The 26698-nt window shown below is 47.8% G+C and overlaps 1 protein-coding gene across 5 annotated transcripts; it reads left to right on the forward strand.

Moving 5' to 3' along the window:
- Window positions 1–21169: 21169 nt before the first annotated feature.
- Window positions 21170–26623, forward strand: EOLA2 (endothelium and lymphocyte associated ASCH domain 2). 5 transcript variants are annotated; one of them, XM_047097760.1, is made up of 4 exons: window positions 21170–21960; window positions 24372–24519; window positions 24639–24921; window positions 25772–26623. In XM_047097760.1, exons 3-4 carry the CDS (start codon window positions 24669–24671, stop codon window positions 26032–26034), a joined length of 516 nt encoding a protein of 171 aa, XP_046953716.1. In that variant the 5' UTR covers window positions 21170–21960; window positions 24372–24519; window positions 24639–24668; the 3' UTR covers window positions 26035–26623. The 5 variants fall into 5 exon arrangements, with proteins under 5 accessions (XP_046953716.1, XP_046953713.1, XP_046953718.1 ...); XM_047097757.1 differs by having other exon boundaries at window positions 21170–21956; XM_047097762.1 differs by having other exon boundaries at window positions 21170–21948.
- The last annotated feature ends 75 nt before the right edge of the window (window positions 26624–26698 follow it).

The raw sequence follows: 26698 nt of genomic DNA on the forward strand, positions 1-26698 counted from the left end.
GCGTCCGACTTCAGCCAGGTCACGATCTCGCGGTCCGTGAGTTTGAGCCCCGCATCGGGCTCTGGGCTGATGGCTCAGGGCCTGGAGCCTGTTTCCGATTCTGTGTCTCCCTCTCTCTCTGCCCCTCCCCCGTTCATGCTCTGTCTCTCTCTGTCCCAAAAATAAATAAATGTTGAAAAAAAAAATAAAAAAAAATTTAAAAAAAAATCATGAGGTAGAAGAATATCTAAATATATAAACAATTCACTGAAAAGGCAAATTATAAAATATTAAATATGATAAAAAGCTAATATTCTAAAAAAAAAAAACCTCGTAGAAAAAAGGTTGGAAGAAAATGTACCAAAATGAACATCAACTACGATTCTCTCCAAGTGGAGGAACCACAGGTGGTTTGTTTATTTTCTTTTTTTTTTTTTAATTTTTTTTCAACGTTTATTTATTTTTGGGACAGAGAGAGACAGAGCGTGAACGAGGGAGGGGCAGAGAGAGAGGGAGGCACAGAATCGGAAACAGGCTCCAGGCTCTGAGACATCAGCCCAGAGCCCGACGCGGGGCTCGAACTCACGGACCGCGAGATCGTGACCTGGCTGAAGTCGGACGCTTAACCGACTGCGCCACCCAGGCGCCCCTGTTTATTTTCATCTATCTGCATTTTACACATTTTCTAAATTGTAATTTTAAACTCCAGAAAAAAATTTCAGTTTGCATTTGAGGGGGAAGGAGAGAGAAAAGGTAGAACAACATAAAAATTCTCTTTGCTGCCATCATGCTGAGAAGCGTTTATGTCAGGGCACATTGGCACCCTAAAACTGAATCCCAGAATAGGCCCTGTAAGAATGGGAGGAACACAGGTTAAGACAAATGAGAAAAGGGGCAATATATTAATATGTTGTCTGCATAATGGTTAAAAAATAAACATAGAAAATTTTGGAAATCGATATATCAAGATGTTAAGATGGTTTAATTCTTGTTGATAGGAATATGGGTTATGGCTACTTTTATGGGTGTTATTTTCTATTTTTTTTTATTTTCCAAAAATAAAAAAATTACATAATAAAACCAAATGAGAGAGCCATACATGTTTGCACTCAGTGGTCCCAGAGCAATGGGAACACATTTGATCATCTGTCTCTGAGACTGGGGAAAAGCCCAGTCTGTTCCTGGGATAGGAGGGAGCATTCATGGCTACTGCTTTCCTGCCTTGGCCTCTGGGGCTGAACAGGGTCACTACCAGTGAAATAATGCAACAGTGCCCGTCTCTCCCTTCCAGTATATGGTAGGGAACTCCTCATCCTATGCCAACAGTCCCACAAACCAGGGTCATGGACCACTAGGCCTTTAGAGCCTCCAGTCTGAAGCATTCACTCCCCTGCCATGGCCCTCTACTGTAGCTCTAGGCCATCTGTCCCCTGCCACTAGACTGTGAGCTCCTGGAGGGCCTGGACAGCTGTTTGACTCAAATCTTGCCTCTGTGCCTACCATAGCACCTTGAATAGAGTGGGTACTAAATAACACTTAGGAGACTTTGAAAAGCAGGCAGGTATGAAACAGCATCTTGCTGCTGATGGGAATAGAGGGACAAGGCAACCCACAAATGTTTCATCCGAACAGGAAAGCACCACCCAGCCTACTGCTTGGCCGTTTTTTTGCGGTGCGCACGGCTGCAGCAGTCTCATGGGTAAGATCGCCACCTAGTGGAATGGGGTAGGCATGGGCAGTGATGAAAGCAGGTCAACATAGAAATAAAATGGTTCAGATCTTCTTTGAAATAAAAATATACACATCATCACAGTATGTGGAACAGTGGGGACCAGATGAACAGTCTGTGTAAGGGCATGACAGCAACAAAGTCAATATCACATTAATATACCAACTTACCTGTGATGCAACAGGTTTCCTTTGTTTCAAAGCAAGGAAATATGTCCCATCTCACTGCCAAGGGCTTACGTATGAACTTTAAGTGCCAAGGTTCCTGTGGATGCTACAGTACTCCTATAACTTTAAAATTATTCTACCACTTTTCAGCCACTATTTCTCTTGGTGGGAAGAAGATAGAATTGTAGTATCATAAGAAATATGTAAAGAGGGAAGTCTCCTTTGCTACAAGTTCACATAACAAAAGGTATGGAAAATACCTTTTTTTCATTAAGACAAATTTTCCTTTAAACCTTTGCTAGGCATCCAAAGCCACCAACTCCTGTTCTTAGAAAACAGCTTTTAGGGGCAGAAAAACTCAGGTCTGGTATTGCACAACCCTTATATTTCCCCCTTGAAACATAAGCCAAATAGTGGCTGTCAAACCGAGTGCAGGGAAATCCCTCCATCTCCTCTAACATCAGAATGAAATGAAGCCCCACCATTCAAGCTCACGCGTGACAAGTCTGAGAGCACATGTGGGTCAAACACCTCACACCTGGTCTATGTGACGTCCCCTCTTTCAACACAATAAGCTGCAGTCTATCCGAACTTGGAGCTCCATGGAACCACATAAACTTCATGATGCCAAGAGTACGATACGTGGCTTGAGAACCCCATTCTGAATGAGTACCTTCGAAAGGCAAGGCAAAGGGTCCTTTTGTTTTCATTTGAGCCAGGAGAAATCCTAGCCAGCATTAACTAGAAAGTCTATGGAATCCCAAGAGGTAGGTAACACTTCATCAGCTTTTACACACCAACACAATAACAGAGCTCACAATAAAATTGGAAAACCTCAATAACACCTTTCATCCCAGACTGTTGAAAATTTCTGGTTGATCTCTCTGTCTTCACTTGTCTCGATCTGGTGAAACCTACACATTCCAGCCTTATTAATATCCTTAGAGTCTAACTCTGGCCATTTCATATTTCTCCTTTAGTCCTTGTCCAAAGACCTGCAGTGCCTCCAAATTACCTATGGAAGAAAGCTGAATTCAAGGCCCTCAAAAATGGGGCCCCAGCCAACCTTTCGAAACATGTTTGCATAATTCTCCCATTATAAGCCTGTGCTCCAGCGACATTAAATTGCTCACTGTGCAAGTGTATCCATATATATTTTTTCACCTTTCAAAGGCAGTGAAAAAAAATCAGGTCACCCCAAAAGACCATTAGGATTGTCCCCAAGTGCTGTAGAAAGCCTGCCCAGAAAAGTATCTTCAGACACGCCATCACACAAGACATGTATTTAAGTACAAATCCATGGAGGATGAGTCAAGAATTTATACCTCTCGTTACCTGACCTGGGTTATTTTAATGCTTGTTCTGGTACTTACTGACTAGTCCACTGCTTCCCAAAGGTTTTTTGAGTTTTGACATTTTATTGGCTTTACTTGGTTGGTGGGGGGGGGGCGGCTGTTTTTGTATTACTTTTTTTTTTGTAAAACACACCCACCTCTACCCTAAAATGCTGTAACTCCAAAAAAATTGAAGTCAACTAAGATGAATTTGGCTTTGAGAATTTTCGAGTTGTTTTGTGAGGCATTTTGAGATCCTGTGAGACACCCTGAATGTCCCCCAAATGGAATTGAGAATCGGTGTCTTGGCAAGTACATTTGCCTCTCGGTGCTTTACTGCTACCACCTACAGAACGAGAGCCAGCTCCTACTCCCTCCCAAGTCTCTCAGCCTGGGTGTTGGGAAAACACATGCTGTATATGAAGAACTTGGTTTTCCCCAGAATGAAGGAGCCATATATAATCCAGATAAAACAAGGCAGTCATAACTCTAAAATCCCCTTATGATACAGAATTTTCTAAATAGCGCCAGCAAAATATGAGACACTATACTATCACATTATTTGAAACACAAAGATATAAAGTTCTTCCAGGCCACAGAAAGACATTTATGCCATTGAACTTACATTTGAAGAACACAATGCTTGGAAAGGTGTGCATCCAACATCCAAACAGAATTTCCTTGGGAAGGAACTGAATTTCGGGCTAGCTTTAGCTGCTGTGAACAGAGGAGTTCCTTCTGAAGTAGGAATGGGAGTTCAGGACTTTGAGAAGATAACTTGTCTCAATTTCCACAGGGTTTTCTGTTGAAATGTTTCTTTCTGCAGAGAGATTAGAAGTGAAGCACTGGGAGGAGAGGCTGGAAAACAAACATAAGGCTCCCTTGTCAGGAGTACATTTTGTCCCCACACAACTATTTTGTTTGCAATCACAATTCAGCAAATTCTTTTTGATAGAATTCTTTCATTGAAACCATCCCTAAGATGTTGAACTTCTCCAAGCAGCAGTCTATAGAGAATTCCAATACCAGACTATAACTGTAACTACAAATAAGAGTTCTACAAGTCACCAGAGGGTTTTAGACCAAAGAGAGGGTGACAGACCATGCAGGCTGTGTAAGAAGAAGGCTATCCCAAGTAGACTGGAAGAGTCCACGTCATTCTAAAAGCATTACAAGAAAGAATCCAAGAATGGTAGACCTATCTTAGAAACAGAAGAGACTTCTAGAGATCATTTGCTGTAGCCTTCTTGCAGAGAACAAAGGTTTATGCTAATTTTATATAGGTCTAATGTTAAGAAGGTATCTCTTGGTAACCTCCGATGAAAACAACTAATGTGAAATAAACAATACATGTGCATGATCTCAAATAATAAGATTAAATCACCTTTCCAGATTCTATGACTATTTTTTTTACATATTAAAAAAAGGTCAGCATAAATTAGTCCATTAGATAACCGGAAAGTGCTGAAGACTCCCTCCTATTTCTCTAGTACTTCTTCTTCTCCATCCCATTGAGTACCGGCTTAGGTCACTAGGTGCCTCCAGCTCTTATCAGAATCACAGGTGATTTTGTCCTTTCAGAGGAAGAACCATTCCAAAGACCCAAAGAAAACCTCGAGGGATGGGCTAGCAGTTGGTTTCCCCTAGAAATTCCCCTGTGTTTAGAGAAGGTGGTCTGGATTAAACCCAACCCGCTTCCAGAACTGACTAGATATCCCAACAGGAGGCTACCACCTTCCCAAACTGGAAGCTACACAAAACAAAACACATAGCATGGCTCTGGGCTTCTGAAGTCTTCGCTGCCCTTCCCTCCCCAGTCACGGGAGATCAGAAGCTCCAGAACTCCCAGGACCCAACATATGGACTGGAATACAAGCATAAGTGAAATCTATCCTACATCTGAAACAGCTCTGCATGCAGAAGCTAAAAGGCCATCTGTCTGGGACACTGAAGATTATTGCATTGGCTGAAATGTGGGATTAGACGTCTTCCAGCCCTAGGACTCCAGCAGCACTAAAATGAGATAAGGCAACAGCGATCACACCAGCCCCTAATTGGTATGCTGCACTTTGAAACTGATAAATAACTTCTGCCCCATTATTAAAGTTGGTCTTCACAACAGACTTATGAAGCCAAGGTTGTTAGGATGATTTTAGAGATGAGGAAATCTATGCACATAGAGGTAAGTCGGTGACTCAGAGTCATGCAGCTGGTGCATAGGAGAGCTAAGTTCCGAATACTGCTTTCATGGCAATAAGGGGCCCATGAACAGAAAACAGTTTTCTGTTTTTCTATGGCCCTATCACCCCTTCTGGAGAGTCTCCAGGATGAAGACCTTGCAGAAGACGCAATCTAATCTTTGCCTGAAACACTCTGCACAGCTGTGGGATATACAGTCAAGGGAGGCTGTGGCACTGTGGCAGGAAGCATGATAATTAGCAGAGTAAATTCTACTCTCAAGGGAGTTCATCTTCTCTGGCAGATTCCACAGCATGGAGCTCTCTATATCCAAAGACAGGCATTTCACCTATGATTTATTGTGAGCGCCTATGCCTGAGTCCTTGAAAAGTAGACAGAAGATTATTTGTGTTTTACAAGAACAATTAACATACCAAAAGGAAATAATTTTGAGTGGTAGCTGTGCTGCGGGTCTCATAATGACAGAAGGTAGCAGGGCCTCATTCATTCAGATCCTATAAGTGTGTAAGTTAGGATTGGTATCATTTGCTGTGTTTGTGAAAAGTTAGTTTTCTAACCTAATCAACTCATGCTAACTTAAAGAATTCCTTACCTTTACCAGCCAAAAACAGAGGTCATGGAAATGATGCGATAATACAACAGTCTCCCTCAGTCTCAGCCATTTTTATTCATCTTTGAGAGTCTTTCCTCCTGAAGAGCAGTGATGGATTTATCTGAGAAGGAACCCCCTAAAACATTGCCCTTCAGCAATTTCTTCAGTTCGTGAGAAGATTTCATGTGAAACTACTTAGTGTGGGGGTGGACTTGTGTGAATGCCATGGAGTAGCCTGTAGCAAAGAATAACTAGAAAAGTCACATCAAAATGTAAAACATCTATTGGAAGGCATTAGAGTAATGATTAGGCAACCAGGACTTTGGAAAAGAGAGGCAATGACACCCTGCAGCCACTTTTTCCTCAGAACGTTTGCTGATTCTGGGCATGAGGTAAATGAGTAGGGATAGGAGTAAAGGCCTACACTGAGAGCCTCTACCAAGACGAGAGAAAGCAGCAGAGCTTTGGGTGGTCTCTGTGGGATGGAGAAAAATTATTCGAGGCTTGAAGAGCCAGGATTCTGGTGAGAAGAAGAGGGCAAAATGGTGCAGTATTCCGCCAGGTTTTCCCTCAGGGTATTTACTGAGTTCTGAAACTGCATTCACCAATAGACTAAGAAAATGTCTGTCAAAGTAGAATTTTATGCCTAGCAAAAATATCCTTTGAAAAAGAAAGGCAAGACTTTAGGAGGAAAATGTTAACAGCGGCATCATAGTTTCTGTCTCCCTGAATCACCCACTGAAAACAGATGGAGTGCTAGAATAATACAACAAAACCCCATAAACAACATCTACAACAAAACTAGATGAAAAGATATTCCAATGAAACCCAAAATAGGACCAGGCAGTATCTGCTAGGGGGAAGCAGAAGGAATAAATGGGGTATCTGAAATACCCCAAAATAGGAATACCACAAAATAGTCAACAGGCATTTACTGCAAAGCAGAGCAGAATATTTTGAGAGCAACAATCATAAGAAGGAAATGTTCTGCACATTACAATATATGAATAACAATAAGGGGTGTGAGGGGCTGACAGTCTGAGCTCAAAGAAATCTAAAGTTGATCAGCCAGGAGATAGCTTCTACTCTGGGATGCAGTAGGCTGGAAGAAGTATCATTCCCATAGTTAAGACAAAAAACAAGCCAGACTAACTTTAAATTCATCAATGTTTTCAAATGCATTGGAGAACTGTGGCCACAGAGCAACAAACTTGCCCCAAACCCGAGGAGATACCATTTCTACAGGAGAAAAGATGTAAGCACTCACTCATCTGGGCTTAGCTAACTGAAAACCAGGAAGAAGAGGTCAGCTGGAACCATAGATGACTTGGTGAATGCAGAATATAAACCTGCAGGGCAGAGGGAAGCCTCTGAGAGCCTCAGATACTGTGGGAGTCCCTACCCCAGAAACTCTACTGGGTGCTTTGCTCTCAGAAAAGATCAGAAAGAACACTAAGAAGGGACCATTGAAATGCAGACCTTGAAGAGAAGAACACTAGGGAGGGCTATGAATCCTCACCTCTGCATTTCCCTTATCTCCTCCAGGAAGAAAACGCCTTTCTCTGTGGAGGCAAAGACCACAGACTGCGCGGTAGCAACCCATGCCAACTGGGAGAAGAAAACAGGAAAACAAGTAAAACAACGAGTCCTAGGAGAAGGGCAGAAATGTGTGCTGGGCCCACAATGACCAAGGACAGGGGCAAAAGACTTATGAAGGCCACACTCCTGAGACCAAGGGACCCAGGACCTAAGACTGAGGCTCAAGCAGAAGAACGGAAACTGCCCCCTCCCAGTCCCCCACACCACTAAGCAACCAAGTTCCAGTAACTGGTAACAGCAGAATAGTGCTGGGAAAGGGACAGAAGAGGAAGAGTAGGCAAAGAGACCACCTGAAGCAGTGGGAAGGGAAGACCTAAAGCTCAGTGTTGACAAAATGTTCTGGAAAACCACCTCTCCCCCTAAGTACGAGGAATTGCTACAGGAATTTGAAACCTGTGGTGCACAGGTTTCTGCAAGGACAACCTCAAACTCAGTCCAATTCCGAATCAGGGTAACTCAACACCCTGTTCTAAAGATCTAGCAGAAGGAAATTCACGCTCACATCCAGGCATAAAAACTATATACCTCAGTCTCTATTGTCCCACACAAGATGTATGGCTTCAAACAAAAAAAATTAAGACACACAGAAAGGCAAGGAAAATCATACTCCCAAGAAACAAAGCAATCATCAGAGCCAGCATCTGCTATGACACAGACACTGTGGCAATCAGACAAGGAACTTCCATTATGATTAACACGTTAAAAGTTCTAATGGGAAAAGTGGATATCATGCAAGAGCAGAAGGTAATTGCAGCAGAGAAACACAAACTCTAAGAGAAAAACCAAATGGAAATGCTAGAAATGAAAAACATGGTAGTGGAGATAAATAATATGTTCAGTGGGCTCACCACCAGTGTCAACACAGCCAGGGAAAGAATCAGTGAACCTGAAGATCAGTCAATAGAAATTACCCCCATTGAAATCAAGGAGAAAAATTAGAAATAAAAACAGAAAAGAATACCCAAGATAATATATAAAACAGCCTTAAGATAAGTATAATCCGGGGCGCCTGGGTGGCGCAGTCGGTTAAGCGTCCGACTTCAGCCAGGTCACGATCTTGCGGTCCGTGAGTTCGAGCCCCATGTCGGGCTCTGGGCTGATGGCTCAGAGCCTGGAGCCTGTTTCCGATTCTGTGTCTCCCTCTGTCTCTGCCCCTCGCCCGTTCATGCTCTGTCTCTCTCTGTCCCAAAAATAAATAAACGTTGAAAAAAAAATTTTTTTTAAAAAAAGATAAGTATAATCCCAGAAAGAAGACAGGGGGATGGGAAATTATTTATTTTAAAAATTTTTATGAAGTCATAATGGGTGAGAATATCCTGAAATTAAATGACACCAAAGCACAGATATAAGTTCAGGGTCTCCAGTTAATCACCCCTTGGCATATCAGAGTCAGACTGCTGAAAACAAAAGTTAAAGAAAATCTTGAAAGCGGCCAGAGAAAAGAGAAACATTACATAGAATAAAAAGATAAGAATTACATGAAATTTCTCATCAGAAACCATGCAACTCAGAATTCTATACCCAGAAAAAATTATCTTTAGAAATGAACTGGTGTCAATGTAAACTGGTACAGCCACTTTGGAAACCAGTTTGACAATTAGTTCCTTAAAATGTATAACATAATGTACTTTAGTTCTGATGTAAAAGGCATAATAATCTAATGACACAAGAGTAGCTTCACGTTTTAAAAAGTATCACCTTGAACAAAATACAGAATAGCATTATTCAAGTATCTCTTAAATAGTGTATTCAATCTCTTCTAAAAATATTTTAACTTACTAAAACAAAAAAAAATGTTTTTTGAAAAAATTTTTAAATGTTAGACGTAAATTTACCATGTGAACCAGCAATTATGTATGCTCTAGGTAAGAAGTAAAATGAAAACATATGCCCACACAAAGACCTGTAAGCAAATGTTCATAACAGCATTATTCATAGAACCAAAAAATGAAAACAATTCAAATGTTTATCAATTAGTAAACAGATAAAATATACTACGTCCATACAACGGGATACTATTTAGCAACACAAAGGAACAAAATTCTGACACCTGCTACAACATGGATGAACCTCAAAAACATTATGGTAAGTGCAAGAACCCAGATGCAGAAGACTCAGTATTGTATAATTCAATTTATATGGAAATTCCAAAGAAGGCAAATCTATAGGCATAGAAAGCAGATTTCTACAGCTTAAACGTATACAATGATGGGCGTGCCTTGGTGGCTCGGTTGAGTGTCTGACTCTTGATTTCAACTCAGGTCATGGTCCCAGTGTCATGGGATCGAGCCCCACGTTAGGCTCTGTGCTGAGCGTGGGGCCTGCTTAGGATTTTCTCTTCCTCTCCCTCTGCCCCTCTCCCTGACTCATGTGTGCTCTCTCTCTCTCTCTCTCTAAAATAAAACAGAAAAAAAAATGTAAACAATGATGTATGTCAGTTATATCTCAATAAAACTGGAAGGGGGAAGAAAGCAGATTAGTGGTTGCCTGAAATGGGGGTGAGAAGATGATTGACATGGTATGAGGGGTCTCTGGGGGTGATAGCAATGTTCTAAAAGTGGATTTTGGTGAGAGTTCCCCAACTTTGCAAATTGATCAAATGTCACTGAAGTATACATTTGAGAGGGTGAATTTTACAGTATGTAAATTATATCTCCATAAGGCTAATTTTCAAAATGACAGAGAAATAAAGACTTTCTCAGAAGACCACAAATAATGATGGAAATCATAGCCAGTAGTCCTACTCAACAAAAAATTTGAAGTAACTTTTCAAGCTGAATACATTAGTCTGAAACATGGATCTTCACAAACAAATCAAGAGTGCTAAAAAGAAAGAAATGAAGGTAAAACAGATTTTTCCTATATTTAATTGATCTAAAAGAGAAGTATAAAGCAATAACAGTAGCAAAATATTGTGGAGTAGCTAGAGTAACATCAGACAAAAACCTCGGAATAAAGAATATTATCAGAAATGAAGAGGGACATTACACAAGAAAGAGGTCAACTCTCCAATAAGATAAAAATCATAAAAATGTGCTCACTTAACAGAGCTTAAAAATGCACTAAAAATGACACTACTATAAGGAGAAAAAAGACAAATACTCAATTACAGTTGGAGACTTCCACACTCCTCTCAGAAACTGACAGAACATACAGGCAAAAAATGAGTAAAGTTGCAGATTACCTGGACAGCACAGCAACCAATCTGACGAAACTGGTGTATAAAATCCCACCCAGCACATTCTTTTCTCGCACATGGAAACTTCATAAAGATCAACTATTGTGTGGGCCATAGAAAAAAACCTCAATGAATTTTAAGTAACAGCAATCATTAAATGTATGGTCTCAGGCCATGCTAGAAATCAATAGAAAAAAAAAAGGTAAAGAACATTGTTTAAGAGAATGAAAAGAATAATCACAGACTGGGAAAAATATTTGCAAATGACATAGCTGAAGAAGGTCTATATCCAAAACATATGAACAACTCTCCAAATTCAACAATAACAATAATAAAGTCTTGTACTGGGGGAGGTAGAGACACATACATCAGCAGAAGACAATAGAGAATACAGAATATACCTACACAAAGATGCCCAATGGATTGAAAGCATGACATGCAAAAGTAAAAATTGATAAACTGTGCCTCATCAAATCTAAAACCTTCCGATATATAGAAGACACTAAAGAGGAGATGAAAAGACAAATTACAGACTGGAAGAAAAGTGTGAAAATTCTATGTCCCACAAAGGACTTGTATCTGGAGTATATAAAGAATCTCAAAACTCAGCATCAAAAAACTCATTCTATTAGATGAGCAAAAGACATGAAGAGACATTTAACTGCAGAGGACACACAGAGGCAAAGAAGCACATGAAAAGATATTCAACATCATTAGCCTTTGAAGAAAATGCAGATTATAACCATAATGAGACATTACTACAAGCCTATCCAAGTGAATAAAATAATAAACTGTGACACCAAATTGCTAGTGAGGATGCCAAGAAAATGGATCTCCATACATTGATGGTCAGAATATAAAATGGTACAGCTACTCTGAAAATTAGTTTGGCAATTTATTTAAATACTAAAAATGTATTTACTGGATGACCCAGCAATCACATTCTTGGGCATTTATTGCAGAGAAATGAAAACTTACGTTAGTGCAGAAACCTGTAGATGAATGTTTATAGCAGCTTTATTCATTAAATGGCCAAAAAATGAAAACTACTGAAGTGTGTAAACGGTTAAATTGTGATACATCACTACTATTAAATGCTATCCAGCAATAAAAAGAAGTGGACTATTGATACATGGCAGCAACTTGAATGAACCTCCAGGGAATTATGCTGAGTGAAAAAAAAAAGCCATTATCAAAAGGTACATACTGTGCCATATGAGTCCATGTAAATAACATTCTTGGTATAGCACAGCGACATAGATGCAGAATAAAATAGTAGTCGCCAAGGGTAAGGGATGTGGAGTAGGAAGTGAGTGAGGATATAAAGGGGTACCATGAGGTATGAGGATGATGTGGTGATGGTACAGTTCTATACCTTGCTGGTGGTGGAAGTTACAGCAATCCCCACCTCTGGATATTTACTCAGGAGAAATGAAAACTTATATCCACACGAAAACCTCTATATGAATATTTACAACAATAGACCAAAAACTGGAAACAAACCAAATGTCCTTCAACTGTTGAACAGATAAACAAAATGTGGTGCATCCATACAATGGATGACTACCCACCAATAAAAAGCAGTGAGCTACTGATACACAACAACCACACAGATGAAACTCAAAGGCATTTTGCTTAGTAAAAGAAGCCAGATCCAAAAGACTATATACCATTTGATTCCATTTACTCGAGAATCTGGAAAAGGTAAAATTATAGGGATGGAGATCAGGCCAGTGGCTGCCAGGGTCTGAGAATGGGGGAGGAGTAGAACACAAAGAGGTGGTGCCAGGCCATTTGGGGGGGGGTGTGGGTGAGGGAACTTTTCTGTATCTTGATGGTAGTAATGGATTCATGGCTCTGTGCTTCTGTCCAAAGTCATGAAATCGTACACCACAGAAGTCTGATCTATGTAAACAAACAAACCAAAATAAGATCCCCCTGCAACCCACCTAAGTGACAACGTGTGCTATCAAGGATGGAGACTAACTGGAACTCACACCCTGCTGGTGGTAGTATAGAAGTTGCTACAACCTCTTTGGAAAGCTATTTGGCAGTATCTGCTAAAGTTAAACTTGGTCACATCCTATAAATCATCAATTACACCTCTAGACATATATGCAACAGAAACATATATTTGCCAAAGAAAGTAAATACAAGGATATTCCTAGCAGCTTTATTCGTAACAACAAAAGGCTGGAAACCATGCCAATGTCCACAAACAGTGGAATAGATAAATCACAGTGTAGTCATAAACCGGTATACTGTATGGCAACGAGAATCAAGGAGATACTGTTCATGCAACAATACGGATGAATCTCACAAACAATATTAAGTGTTGAGAATCCAGACAATAATAACAGTACATAATGTAGGATTCCACAAGATGTAACAAGCCAAAGTGGTGGTTACCTTTGGGCAGAAGGAGTGACCTGGAGGAGATCACAAGGCAGTTCTAGCAGTGTTCTATTTCTTAATATAAATGTAGGTTACTGGTGTGTTAACTTTGTGAATATCCACTAATCTATTCACTTAATATTTGTGCTTTTTTTTTCTGTTTGCAAATTATATTTCCATTTTTAAAAGTTTCAGAAGCAGAGTGTGTGTGTGTGTGTGTGTGTGTGTGTGTGTGTATTTCTTTTTTTTTTTTAATTTGGTTTGCTGATCAAAGATCCTCTGATTCCAAAGGGGAGGAGTGAGAATTATACACCACAACCTTTGTTCCTGACTGGACCAAAGGATGGAAGCAACTTTTGATCACCTGCTCTACCAGGAATGGTGCCAGGGAGCTGACAACAACTGAGAGACGTAGGTATTTTACTTCTGTTTTAGAGATAAAGACCCAAGGACAAGAAGATAAATGGTTTCAACTATGATTGCGTGACTCCAGCGTTTCTAGAATGACAGACTCACAGAACATCAAAGAGAGAAAGGCCTCTACTCTAAAGAGCATCTATTCTAGTGCCTTTGTTTTACAAAAGCAGAAAATATGTCCCAGGAAGGGAAGGACTCATACAAGATGACCCATCTACTGAAAGAAGGGAGTAGAACTTCAGTCTTCCAAGTGCCACCCAGTCTATGTCCAATGCACCCTGACCATTGTTTACAGATAAATCATCAAAACGCTTTACTGAATGGAAGGAAAAGAGCGTTAAATTGGGAGTTGGAAGACCTGGATCCTGTCCCAGTATTGCCACATATACTTGACTTCCCCCTTTCAGTTTTAATCTCCCACCTGTGAAATATGGGGTGACAATAACAAAATCAACAAGAAGTCACAAGTCTTGTATCCACAACAGAGGCAGATCCAGGTTCTGTGGAACCAGACAGAAGCTTATAACACTTGGGGCCCTCTCCAAGGATAAGAATACAAAAATATCAATACAGGATTGGTAACAGAAGTGAATATTTAAAATGAGATGGGGCGCCTGGGTGGCGCAGTCGGTTAAGCGTCCGACTTCAGCCAGGTCACAATCTCGCGGTCTGTGAGTTCGAGCCCCGCGTCAGGCTCTGGGCTGATGGCTCAGAGCCTGGAGCCTGTTTCCGATTCTGTGTCTCCCTCTTTCTCTGACCCTCCCCCGTTCATGCTCTGTCTCTCTCTGTCCCAAAAATAAATAAACGTTGAAAAAAAAATTTTTTAAATGAGAGAAGAAATACAATGGAATACACATTTGAAAAAGTCAACAAACGTGAGGCACATCTCAAAATTCAGAAAAAAATGACACAATAAATAAAAGTATATTTTATTAAATAATTGCCTGACATATTTCTGCAATACGTTATTCCTACTTTTCTTGTCTATCATAGTGGGAGACTCACAGGACTTAGAATACAGTTGTACTCACACCTAAAATGCATTACAGCAACATAGTAAGGACACACAGGCAGATCGCAAGAGGAAAAGACACAAGGAAAGCCTGGAGGAATTCCTGTGCAGACTCCTTATTCTCTATCCCTCTCATGAGGGGCCACGCAGACCACATGATTCCTTCAGCAATGAACATACAGTGACACGGATGTGACATTTCTGCCCAGGGAAGCCCAAACTCAGTGCCCTGGGGTTGTAGTCAGGGCTGGTCACATAGGAACTGTCTGCCTAGCTAGCATGCACCAAAATTTCAGACGCCCAGAAGGAAAGTGTAGGTGTTCAGCATAAACCATGTAGTTTGTATAAACAGTCTGCACACAGTGAGCCTTCTTATCAGTTTACTATTGCCTGGACACCCTCTGAAGGCCAATTCCCCAGAAGCCAGCCTTGCAAGCAGACCTTTTGAAAGGACAGCAGTCTCAGTCCAGCTACATGAACTCTTTTCGGCATGCCGCTCAATGTCTGTAGTTCTGATACAGGTGTGTGCCTCACAGTCACAAGAATTCTGGAAAATTCCACTTCATACAGGCCCGTCCAAATGTTAACATAATGCGTGCTGTGTTTATGATTGCATACACTGCACACTGAGAATTTTCCTGACAGGATGGAACTTGTGTTGGTCGATTTTACAGATCTGATTTGTGACTGGAAGAGTTTCCCACAGACCAGCTTCTGGCTTGGTCCACCGTGAACCTTGATTCTCCTCTACTGCCGACACACTTTCAGCACTGAGCTCTCCAAGACACGACACCCAGTCCTCTACAACCTCATACCTTTTTTCCTGACACTGTGTGCCAAGGTACAGAAAGCATAGGTATCCCTGAAAGTTACTTCAATATAGGGCAGCTAGCAATAACCCAAATATGTATGGAATTGATTGTGAGCCCCTTAAATAGGACTCTCCAAATGCACACTAAGTATATCCCCATTTAGCATCTCCTTAGTCAGATTCTCAATATGCCCAAGGCCGCTGCATTGCCACCCAACACAACAGCAAGAATAATGAAGGCAACAGAATGGAAAGACAGGTGCCCTGAGCAGCTAAAATTTCGTTTTCTGTGGATTTTATAAGCCGTATGACTGGCATAAACCATAACGTTAGGGTCTCTCCCAGGCCTGTACAAGCAAGTGACCCTGAAGCTGAGTCTTAAACTTCATTAGCTTCACTGTGCCTCTGTGTCTAGCCCAGGGAGTTACAGAAGAAAAATCAAACACAGAAAAGGCCTGGGACCCAGATAATGTGGCAGAAGGGAGGAGTGTATATAAGTAGAAGCAAGGACAAGGAAACCAGGATGAATTCCAGATAACCAGCATGCCAAAGTACTTGGGAATGAGTGGTTAGCATGTGACGTAGGAATGAGAAGACAGCCTGAGCTGGGCCCCAACACAAGTATGCAAATAACAGAGTGTCTTTCTCCCATGACCGACATGAACAGTCTAGCATGAGTGGGGGTAGACACCGAGTGCAGTGGAAGAATTACTTCAGAAGAGTTGGGCTTCTTGAACCACAGGCGGAGAGCAACTGTGTTGGGCAGGTACAGAACCAAATTGAGCAGGCCAGGAACCAGAGAAGCAGCCAAGAAATAAGTCTGAATGGGTCAAGACTGAATTCCCAAACAGTACACTCACAGCATCAAATGTTGCTCAAGCTCGAAAGGGCCTTCTAGGTAGCATATTCAACCACAACCCTCCGTGGGTAGGGGAAGCAGGTCACCATAGTTGGACTCAAGCAGTCCTGCCTCGGTCACTCACTGTGCATCTGGAGGTAAATCACTTCCTCTCTCTGAATCTCAGGTGCCTCATCTCTAAAGTGAAGAGAATGATAATGTCACCGCCGAAGCCCCAGGAGAATCCAATGTGGTACTAGGATGAGGAAAAGGACCCAGAGGGGCTTTCTTCCTAAGGACCCACAGGTAAGCAAGCTATGAACTGCAAAGCCTGGCGGGAATGCCAGCTTTGTTTTACCACAGTGGAAACGGCAGCACAGGAGCTGCGGCAAACTACCTCTCTGCATACGGTGTGAACGCTCAGAACACGCCGACTCTCACCAACTCTTCTCTCTCCCTCATGTACCAACAGTTTAAAATTTGTTAATGTTTATTTATATTTGAGAGAGAAAGAGAGAGACAGAGCATGAGCAGGGGAGGGGCAGAGAGAGAGAGGGAGACACAGAATCTCCCAGAGCAGGCTCCAGGCTCTGAGCTGTCAGCACAGAGCCCGATGCTGGGCTCGAACTCCAGAATGGTGAGATCATGACCTGAGTGGAAGTCTGACACTTAACCGACTGAGCCACCCAGGCGCCCCCTCGTGTATCAACAGTTTAAAGCGGTGGTCTTGTTGGTATTTTAGAGGGAAATTGATGGTACTACTTTGGGATTAATTCGATATGAATAACAGTCATTTTACAAATAGGATGGACTCCAAAAAGTAGTTTCGCTAGGACTGGAGAAGGAAGGAGAAGAGGACACAGGCAAGCATTTCAAGGTCTGAAGAAGCAGAGGCACCTGGGGGGCTCAGTCAGTTAGGCATCTGACTTGGTTTCAGCTCAGGTCATGGTCTCACGGTTTATGAGTTCGATCCCCGCATCAGGCTCTGCGCTGACACACGGAACCTGCTTGGGATTCTCTCTCTCTCTCTCTCTCTCTCTGCACCTCCCCTATAAATAAATAAGTACACATTAAAAAAATAGAATAAAAAAATGTCTCAGAGGGCAGATTTGTAGGACTACAGATGACGCTTGTAGTCTCTCACCTCCATACCAGCCCTTGTCCAAGCCCTGCTCTATCCTGGTAGGAAGACATATATGGTAAAGTCACCTGGCTCTGGACCACACAGATCCCCAGAAGCAAGCAATAGATTTGACAGAAACTCTGCTACCCTGAGTCATTCTGCAGAATCCATCAGCAGGAAACTCAAGTGCAGAACTAAATGCATATGCCTGATTTGACACTTCTCAGCTACACAAATGGGGATGAAAATCTAAGGACAGTGCCTTTGGGTGGCTATGTCGCACAGCAAGCCATTAATCTTCCCTTTGGTTCGGTCTTTCCTTGCACTCCAGAGAGCACCAGCCATAGCTGAGTAAACAGAATTGACTCTTTCACAGCCACCATAAAGTACATTCTGTGAAATGCATACTATCTTGATTCAAGTGCAATACTCCCTCCTGTGATCTAAAAGGAGTAGACCAGCTCACAGGCAAGTGAAATAATTCAAAGTCCCTGAATCACACTGCACAAGAGCTGGAAGGAGTAGGAGTGGTCAGAGGCTGAGCCCCTTGCCTTCCAGATGGGAAATAAGAATACACGCAAGGCTCAGGATCAGCCATATACTTCAGAAGCATAACTCAGGGTAGCAGGCTGATGGCCTTAGCACCAGGTTCAGAGTGTGCATCCTGTGTTCCCAACCTGTCTTGTGGCCACGTGGACTCTGGGTTGGCCGATCCTGAGTTTAAATCCCAACTCTCCCCCACCCCAGCCGAATGAGAGATCTTAGCCCAGTCCCTTGGCCTCTGTGCTCTTGGTTTCCTCATCCATCAAGTGGATCTATCAGCACCTAGCTTGCCAGGTTGATTCGAGGACCAGAGGAGACAGGATGCGAGAAGCACCTTTACCTGGGAAATTCTTCCTTATTGCCTCTAATCTCCTGTTTTCCCAGTCTAAAGCTGACTTCCCAGGACTGGATTCTGTATCACCACCTTCCAAACCCTGCCTATTCTTCAGTGCGCAGCTCAGAACCAGCCTGCTTCTGAAAACTTCCTGATCTCCCAGTGAGGTGCATCCTGGCCTTTCCTGAGGCCTTGTAGCACTTCACAGTTCTTTCTGTGGACAGTGTCTGGTCCTACCTCAAATGAGAGTTACTGACATACTTGCCTTTCTTATCCAACTAGCATGCACCGACTCCGGGTCAGGGCCTATGTCACTCATCTGCTGAAGCCTAGTGTGGTACAGTAGCTCATCATGGTAGAGAGTCGATGAATCCTGGATGATTCAAACTGGACAGTTTATTGCCATCATTAACATCTAGTGAGTGTCTCCTCTGGCAGAGGCAGGCTCTGGGGACAGCACAAAGGTGAAGTGGACAGAGTCCTTGTTCAGAGAGATTCCAGTCTAGCTGCAGTAACTGGGCACACACATACACATGCAAAACATTAAAAGCCCAAGGTAACCTTGCACAAAAGGAGTACCATAGACAGGATTCTGGAAAGTTGTCAGGAAGAAGGAGCAGGCCCTGACACCCGGCTCAGACTGTTAGGGGAGGCTTCATGAGGACACACACAGGAAGTGAGGGAGAGTATCTGCCATGAGAGAGCAGTGTGGAGGGCACAGTCACCGAGTGCTGGGAACTGGGGAAGGGTCCAGGCAGTGAGACTAGAGGGGCAGCTATGCCCAAGGAGACAGGAGGACTCCCTTGAACAAGGCCATGTTATGTATGGCTGAGCTGGGCTCATTCAGTGCTCATAGTAATCTCACAACCTGAGGATCGTTTATATTATCCTCATTTGACACCTGGACAAACTGAGGCCAGAGAGGTTCAGGCACTTAAATGCCAAGAATTAGGAGCCAGGGCCACCTCTGGGCAAAGTTGTGTTTTAGGAAGCATGGTTAAGCTACAGGGTTGGCTGGGATTACACGAGGGCCAGAGAGGGGTTAAAAATCTGCCTGAGTCATATGAAAAAAGCCCCTAGCTATGAGAGAATTCAGGAAACACCAGAGATACAGGACACTCTTCCAGAAATTTTGTTTCCTTAAGGATTCTATCTGTAGTCCCTCTACTTCTCCTTTCGGATTTTGTTCCATTGGCAGGGGTGGGTTACTGAGTGAGAGCAGGGTAGCTGAGGTAAAAGAGATTCTCGTGCTTTGAAAAAAGTGTTCAGGAAAAAAAAGCTCACTTGCAGGCCACTCTGAAGTACCAGGGGTGACCTGAATGTTTTTGAACTTACCCCTACAGAGGAAGAAAGACAGGAGGCATCCAGGCCGGTGTGGAGGCTCAGGTAAAAAGCCCCAGACCTCAGACCTGAACTCAGGAAGTAGCAGTGGGGACAAGAAGAGGAGCATCTATTCTGATCAGGCATTTGGGAGGCAGGGACACCGGATTTGGTCACCAAGCAAACGCGGAAGGAGGGTGAGGGTAAGGGAACCCCAGGAACAAAGCAGGGCGACAGGGAGTGTGTTGGGTCCCTGACTGAGAGGTAGAGGGCAGGAAACAGCTCTGACAGGGCGGTTGACTCTGTCTGGCACATGTCAGGTCTGAGGGGCAGCAGGAAACAGAGTAGGAATTTTTCTTCTCACCTGCAAAATACGTTCATATAAAGTCCGTCCCTCAGGACCCCACTGGCCATCCCAGGGTGCCTGGGCGTTCAGCCCGGAGGTGCGGGATTCAACCTGCGGGTACCACCCTCTTCCCGCCTCCGTGCTCTCCGGGGTCCATTTTAAGGGTCACCTCAGGTCGCTGAGGACTTTGTTGCCTACGAGTGCGGCGCGGACTGGACGCTTATAAAGGGCACTGCCTGGTCTGCGCCACTGGCACACCTTTGCTAAGCCCCGCGCGGTTCCCAAGGTCCAACATTCCGGCCTTGCCAGCTCCGCCCTCCTCCACCGTAGCTCCACCCCAGCCACGCCCCGCGACACCCCAGCTCCTCCTCCCCGCCACTACACCAGCACAGCCTTGCTCAACCCCAGCCCCTCCCCGCCAGCTATTCCACGAGTCCCGCTCCGCTCCTCCCCTACCACACCCTGCTCCACCCCAGCTCCTCCCCCGAGTTATTCCACCAGTCCCACCCTGCTCCACCCCAGCTTCACCTTCCAGATACCCTACCAGTCCAACCTTGCTACTCTCCACACCAGCCCCTCCGCAGCTCCTCCTCCGAACTATCCTAGCAGTCCCGCCCAGCCTCTCTACAGCCCCGCCCTGTTCCCCCCTCCCAGCTATCTCACCAGTCCACTTCGAGCCTCGAAAGCCCCGCCCCACTCCTCCCCATTTTCTGCTCCGAGCTTCCCCCGCCCACGTCGTTCTACTCAACCCCAGCCCCGCTTGTCACCTCCCCACCTTCTCCCAGCTTTTGCCCATCCCCGTGCCACCCTCCCCACCCCCGGCGCTAGCTACTACTTCTCCGACCTTTCCCCCAGACCGGCCCGGCTCATCCTCACCTCTCTCTCCTAACTTGCCACCAGCCACGCCCTCCTAGTCCCCCACTTCTGCCTTTGGAGGGTCCCCCAGCCCGGCCCTGCTACTCCCCAGGTGCTCATCCATTGTGCTTCCCCAGCTCTTCCCATGGCTCCACCTCCGTCTCCTAAATTTCGTCCCACTCGTCCGCCAGCTCCGCCCCGCTCCTCCCCGCCTGCTCCCCTTAGTTCCATCCTGCTCCACCCTACCTCCTTCTACCCGGTGGTTCCCCCACTCCTCCTGTGATTCCACCACCCGCCAAAGCTTTCTTCCAGCTCCGCCCATCTCCACCCCCACCTCCACCTTCCCAACCTCCTCAGTTCCACCCCGCCCCTCTCCAGCTCCCCTTCTCAGCTCCGCTCTGCTCCTCCCCACCCCCACACCCATGGGTTCCCTGGCTCCTCCCCTGAACCCCCCCCACCACAGCTTTCTCTCAGCTCCGCCCCCTCCTGCCCCAGCTCCGCCTACCCAACCTCCTCAGTTCCACCCCGCCCCTCTCCAGCTCCGCTTCTCAACTCCGCTCAGCTCCTCCCAGGGCCCTCCCCCCAGGGGTCCCCAGCTCCTCTGACTCTATCCCCCACAGTTTCTCCCAGCTCCGCCTCCACTGCCCCAGCTCCATCCTGCCCCTGCTCCAGCTCCTCCTGTCAGCTCTGCCCTCCTCCCCAGTGGTCCCCCAGCTTCCCCTTTGGCTCCACCCCAAGCTCCCCCCTGCAACTCCCCCAGTTACACCTCCCCAGGCCCACCCTGCTCTTCCCACAGCTACTCCTCCGCAGCTTTCCCATCTCCGTCCTGCTCCTTCCCGCTCATTGCCCTAGGTCCTGCCCCAACTCTTTCCCACAACTGGCGCCAGCTTCTTCCACAGCCCTGTCTCACAGCTCCTCCTACCCCAGCTCCTAACCCACAGGTCCGCCCCCACCTACTCCTCCCCCAGCTCCGCCTCCCGCCGCCCCGCCCACAGCCCCACCCCCAGACTCGACTCGCCCCGCCCCCTTCCCCCCAACGCCCCACCCCCATTTCTATCCTCCTTCCGGTTCCGCTCCAGCCGCCAGCGCCAGCTCCCTATCAAGCCTGATGGTCCCGCGCGCCTCCCGGCCCCTTGAGTCCAACGACGTCTCCTAGCGACCGGGGCCTGCGGGCCTATGTGCGTGTGTACGTAAGTGCGTGTCCACGTAACTGGTTGGCTGCGTGCCTACGGGCTTTCGCCCTGGCGTGCTGCGTACCTCCGTGTGCGTACGTAACTACGTGGGTACGAGCCGGCGTATGCCCCGCAAAAAAGGAGCGGCAGCGTCTGTGCGGGTGCGTCAGGTGAGGGGCCGCCGGCGCCCGGCACCTGTCAGCGGTTCCTGGTGTCGGGCCGCGGCGATGGCGGGACAGCCACGACGCGGACCGGGCGCTCTGTCCTCTCTCGGTGGACCGCGTCGTCTCCTCGCCTGGGCGTGGGAGGCGGTCGTCCCGGCGCTGGTGGCCTCGCAGGGTCACGGGAAGCGGACGGTCCCGCCCGGTGGCCGCAGCCGAATCGGCCCAGCGCGCCTGCGGTGGGCGGGGGCGGGGCCGAGGCGGGGAGACCCGCCACGCGCGAAGGGAGCCAGGAAGCCCGTGCGGCTGCGGCCTGCTCGACCCTCGGCGGGACGGTGCCTCTGGGCTGGGGGTTCCCGGACCAGAGGTCTGGAAGCAAGCGCAGAGCGGCCGCGGACACCCTTCCCTGTCCCCTCCTCCCGCCACCGTCACATGCCCGCGACGTACATGTGCGCGGAGAAACGCGACCATACCTTTGCACGGGCACCGGTCCGCACGCAGTCATTCCGGCCCTCCCCGCCTCCCGCTGGGCCCTTAGGGCCGCGACCTCACCGAGGCCACCGGCTGTGCGGGGTTCAGCCGGTTGCCCCTGGCACTCCTCCCGGGGGGGGGGGGGAGGCTTCCAGGATTTGATTGAGGGGAACTGGACTGTAGGGCCCCCAAATCCTTCCCGTGTGACAGTGTAAGGGCCTGGTGTCCTCTTTCTCCTGTTGGATACGGGTCTGCTAGGCTGTGAGAACACGAGCCACTTACATGAAATGGTTTTCTCTGCTGCCGGCTGGGGCCTTATGTGGTTAGCAGAACCAACCCGTGAGTGAGGTGCAACGTGGAAGGCTGAGAAGTGAAGGAGGGGTGTCAGTCGCGTCAGGGCTGTCCGGCCGTGAGTTCCATGAAGCTGGAACAGGCAGGGGGCAGGTCGCTGGTGCCTGCGGCAACCGGTGTGTTCATGGAGGGGGGGCGGGCAGTGCGAGGCGAAGAAGTAGAGACTGTGAGTGTAGACCGCTGCTCCTGGGGCCTCTGCTATGCAGAGGTTTAGACAAGTTGGCAGGTGCTGGAGACACGTGCGGGCTCAGGGGCTGGGGGGGGTCTTTGTCCCTGCAGTGAGGGGTGTACAGGTGTGGCTTTCTGAAAGGGAGACCATCTACTCACAGGGGAGGGGAGTAGGGCTGCCTGAGCAAGAACAGACGGGGTGAGGTCCTCCAGTGAAGGACTGTGCTTGGCCCAGAGCACAGCTGAGGGCAGGTGGCCGCGCGGCTCAGCCCCAGACAGAGGGAACGCAGGGGGTGTGGTGCCAGGGCGGCAGAACGGTGGGTTGGGAAAGGGGTGATCCCAGGGCCTTATCTTTGAGAGTAGATGTGTTCTCTTAAACGAGAGGAGGGGTTGAGGCCAGGTTTATGTCCTTTGAGAACTGGGAGGAGAGATGATCCAGATTCGGGGTGCTCCTGAGTGCAGCGCAGTGCCCCAGGCCCTGTGATGAGGATGATGATAATGATGAGGGGCGGCCACTGTTTGTGGCTGTCCTGTTAGGTGCCACATGCCGGGCTAGGTGCCCCTGCACTTTGTCCCCGGTCCTCGCGGCCCCGATGGAGACTGGGGCTCCTTGAGGTGCCAGGACCCAGCTGAGGCTCGGGGTGGTGCTCCTCCCACTGCACAGCTCTGCCATGCGCGAGGAGGAGGGACCCCCTCGTCCAGGTGCAAGGACAAGGGGTAGGTGCACTCAGGTCCCCTGCAATCGTGGGCTGTCTCTGTATCCCTCGGCGCCTCCTTCTCAGCTATAGAGCAGGGTGACGAAGCGCTGCCTTACTGGGTTATGTGAGGATCGAATCCTGTGATGTGTTGATTGTGCCCACCCCAGTGCCTGGCATGGAGACCGTGCGTGCACCCTGGTACCAGTTGTTCCTGCTCTGGTTCCTGGTTTCTCTAGGCCCGGGTCAGGGTCGGGGGGTGTCTGTTGATGGTGGAGAGCAGTGGGGCAGGAAGGGGTCAGAGGAGAGTGGCGCCCAAAGGGGTCGGGAGGAGACAGCTGCCAGGACCATGTGCGATCACAGGGCGCCCTCAGCGCTGAGCTGAGGTCGGATACCAAGGGTTTGCGCTCAGCAGCCCCAGGGTGGCGAAGCCCAGGGTGTCCCTGTCTGTGCTGGGAGAGGGGTAGAGCCAGCTCACTGAGCCGTCCAGCCGAGGGGCCCCTCGCCATCTGTGCTCTCCTGGGGCTCAGTGACCTCCGATGTAGAACTGACCACAGGCTGTCCTGGCCATGCCTTTCTCTAGCTATCCCCGCCCTCCTCTCTGAGGTCCCCAACGACTCCATGTGATGGACACGTCATCCTGACCGCCGGCCCCTTCCTTTGTGCCCGTCAGCTGACCGTGTAGTGACAGAGGAGGAGGAGCCAAGGCTCTCCGTTCCCCCACTGTCCAGGTCAGTGGGGTGTCAGGGCACCCCCCGGAGGACCCTGGGGAGAGGTCTTGCCCCCAGGTCATGAGCTTGGAGCGCTGGGCACGATGCCTGTTGACCTTCGTGGTTCTGTGTCTCCGCAGGCCTGGTGAGGCCCAAGGCGCTCTGGGGAGATGAAGTTCGGCTGCCTCTCCTTCCGGCAGCCTTATGCAGGTTTTGTCTTAAACGGGGTCAAGACCCTGGAGACGCGTTGGCGTCCTCTGCTGAGCAGCCACCGGAACCGTACCATCGCCATCCACATTGCTCACAGGGACTGGGAAGACACCGCATGGAGGGAGCTGCTGGCGGAGAGGCTTGGAATGACCCCTGCTCAGATTCAGGCCTTGCTTCTGGAAGGGGAAAAGTATGGCCGTGGCGTGATCGCTGGCAAGTGATGAGAAGCCGCATGCTGCTGAGACACCCCCAAGGGCTACTCCCCAGGACCTTGCTCAGGAGTTTTGTGCCTTGTTCCCTTGTGTGAGCTGCTTGGTGTGGGGGCCGTGGTTTCTTTAAGCAGCACACCTTCGGCGGGGCAGCAGGGGGCCCTGGGACTGGGGATGGGGGGAGTTGCTGAGGTCCCACGACTTCAGGTGAACCCTGCTTCCGCTCTGGGCCTCAGTGCCCGGTTCTGACCTGAGAGACCGGGACAGGTTCCAAGTGTGCATGTGACCTTCGCTCACGGTTGTGCGTGTGTGCCCGCGTGCGTGCGTGCGACAGAGACCGTGGAGGCAGCACGGTGCACACAGTGGGTCGGGGCAGACTCCAGACCCCGGGCTGTTGCCGGGCTTCCTGTGTGATGCCCCACCCCCACTGTCCCTGCATCCTGGGTGAGTCCCCTAAGCCCTCGGTGGGGGAGGTCCCACACGAGCACCTGCCACCTGCTGAAGTGCTCGGGGACCTTGAGTGCCTGTTCCGCCCAGCATCTGGGGCCCTTCTGGTCTGACCTCTGCCTGTTGCCCTAAGCTCTCTGGCTGGGGCCAGCCCATTATTTGGGGGTGGTCGTTGAGGACGAGGCCCTCCACTCCGTTTCGCTCCCTCCCTCGGCCTCACCCAGAACTCCCTAAGCAGACTTTGGCGTGTCGGGCATGCTCAGTCCGAGGGGCCCAGTGTACCCGGTGTCCCCTTGGGGAGACCCTCTTGGTCTCTGGTGGTTGTAACTTTGAATAATCACGTTCTCCAACAGGCGGGCCTTGGTTTCTGGAAGGAAAAACCATCGTGTGCTTCTCTTTGTGCTCAGGGCTTGTTGACATTGGGGAAACTGTGCAGTGCCCAGAGGACTTAGCTCCTGATGAGGTTGTGGCGCTGGAGAATCAAGCTGTACTGACCAGCCTGAAGCAGAAGTACCTCACCGTGCTTTCAAACCCCAGGTGGTTACTGGAGCCCATACCCAGGAAAGGCGGAAAGGATATCTTCCAGGTAGACATCCCAGAGCACCTGATGCCCTTGGGGCAGGACGCCTGGCGAGTGCGGAAGGTTACCGAGAAACCGGCTAAATCGTGACCCATCGACTGACCGTCATGCCGCAGACCTACAAGCCAGGTTCAGTCTGAATCGGCCCTGCCACTGTGTGCTGTTCGTGGAAACAGGTCTCTCCACTCAGATGCAGGGGACAGGGCAGCGGGACTTTCCTCGTGAGATGCCTGTCTGGGCTCGCCGGCAGTCTCCAGGACTTCGACGTTCGGGATAAAGGGGAAGCGGCCAGTAAATGTCTTGGTGCCGCCACTATTTGAGTCCTTCTGACTTCCGGGTCGTACAAAGACATAGGTCTGAAGACGACCGGTTCGTGTTTCCTCCTCTCGTTGTTCTGCTCAGAACTCATAGGACGTTTGAACAGCATCCAGGGGACCTTGTGGGAAGGCTGGGAGCGGGCGCTAAAGGGGTGTGCAGGGGTGGCCAGCCACGGGTGCCCCCGTTCACCATGACGACAGCATCAGACTGAGACACAGCATCCGTCTGTTCTTACAAATGACTCTTGCTCTGTTGTCAAAGCGTCCCTTGGCCCATGAAGTATGCGTGTTCGACACATCCCACAGCTAGCTACTTCATGGCCAAAGGAAGGATCCTAAATACAGCACTGATGGGAAAATGATTAAGTCGTGTTGTGTATTCTGTGGGAAATCTTTTGTTGTCGTTGTGTGCTTTCTTAGCAAAGTTTCTGGTGGTC

Source organism: Lynx rufus, unplaced genomic scaffold (genome assembly GCF_022079265.1).
Source record: "Lynx rufus isolate CCGP_SWC_20201006 ecotype Redwood Valley unplaced genomic scaffold, mLynRuf1.p SCAF_40, whole genome shotgun sequence".
Lineage (NCBI taxonomy): Eukaryota > Metazoa > Chordata > Mammalia > Carnivora > Felidae > Lynx > Lynx rufus.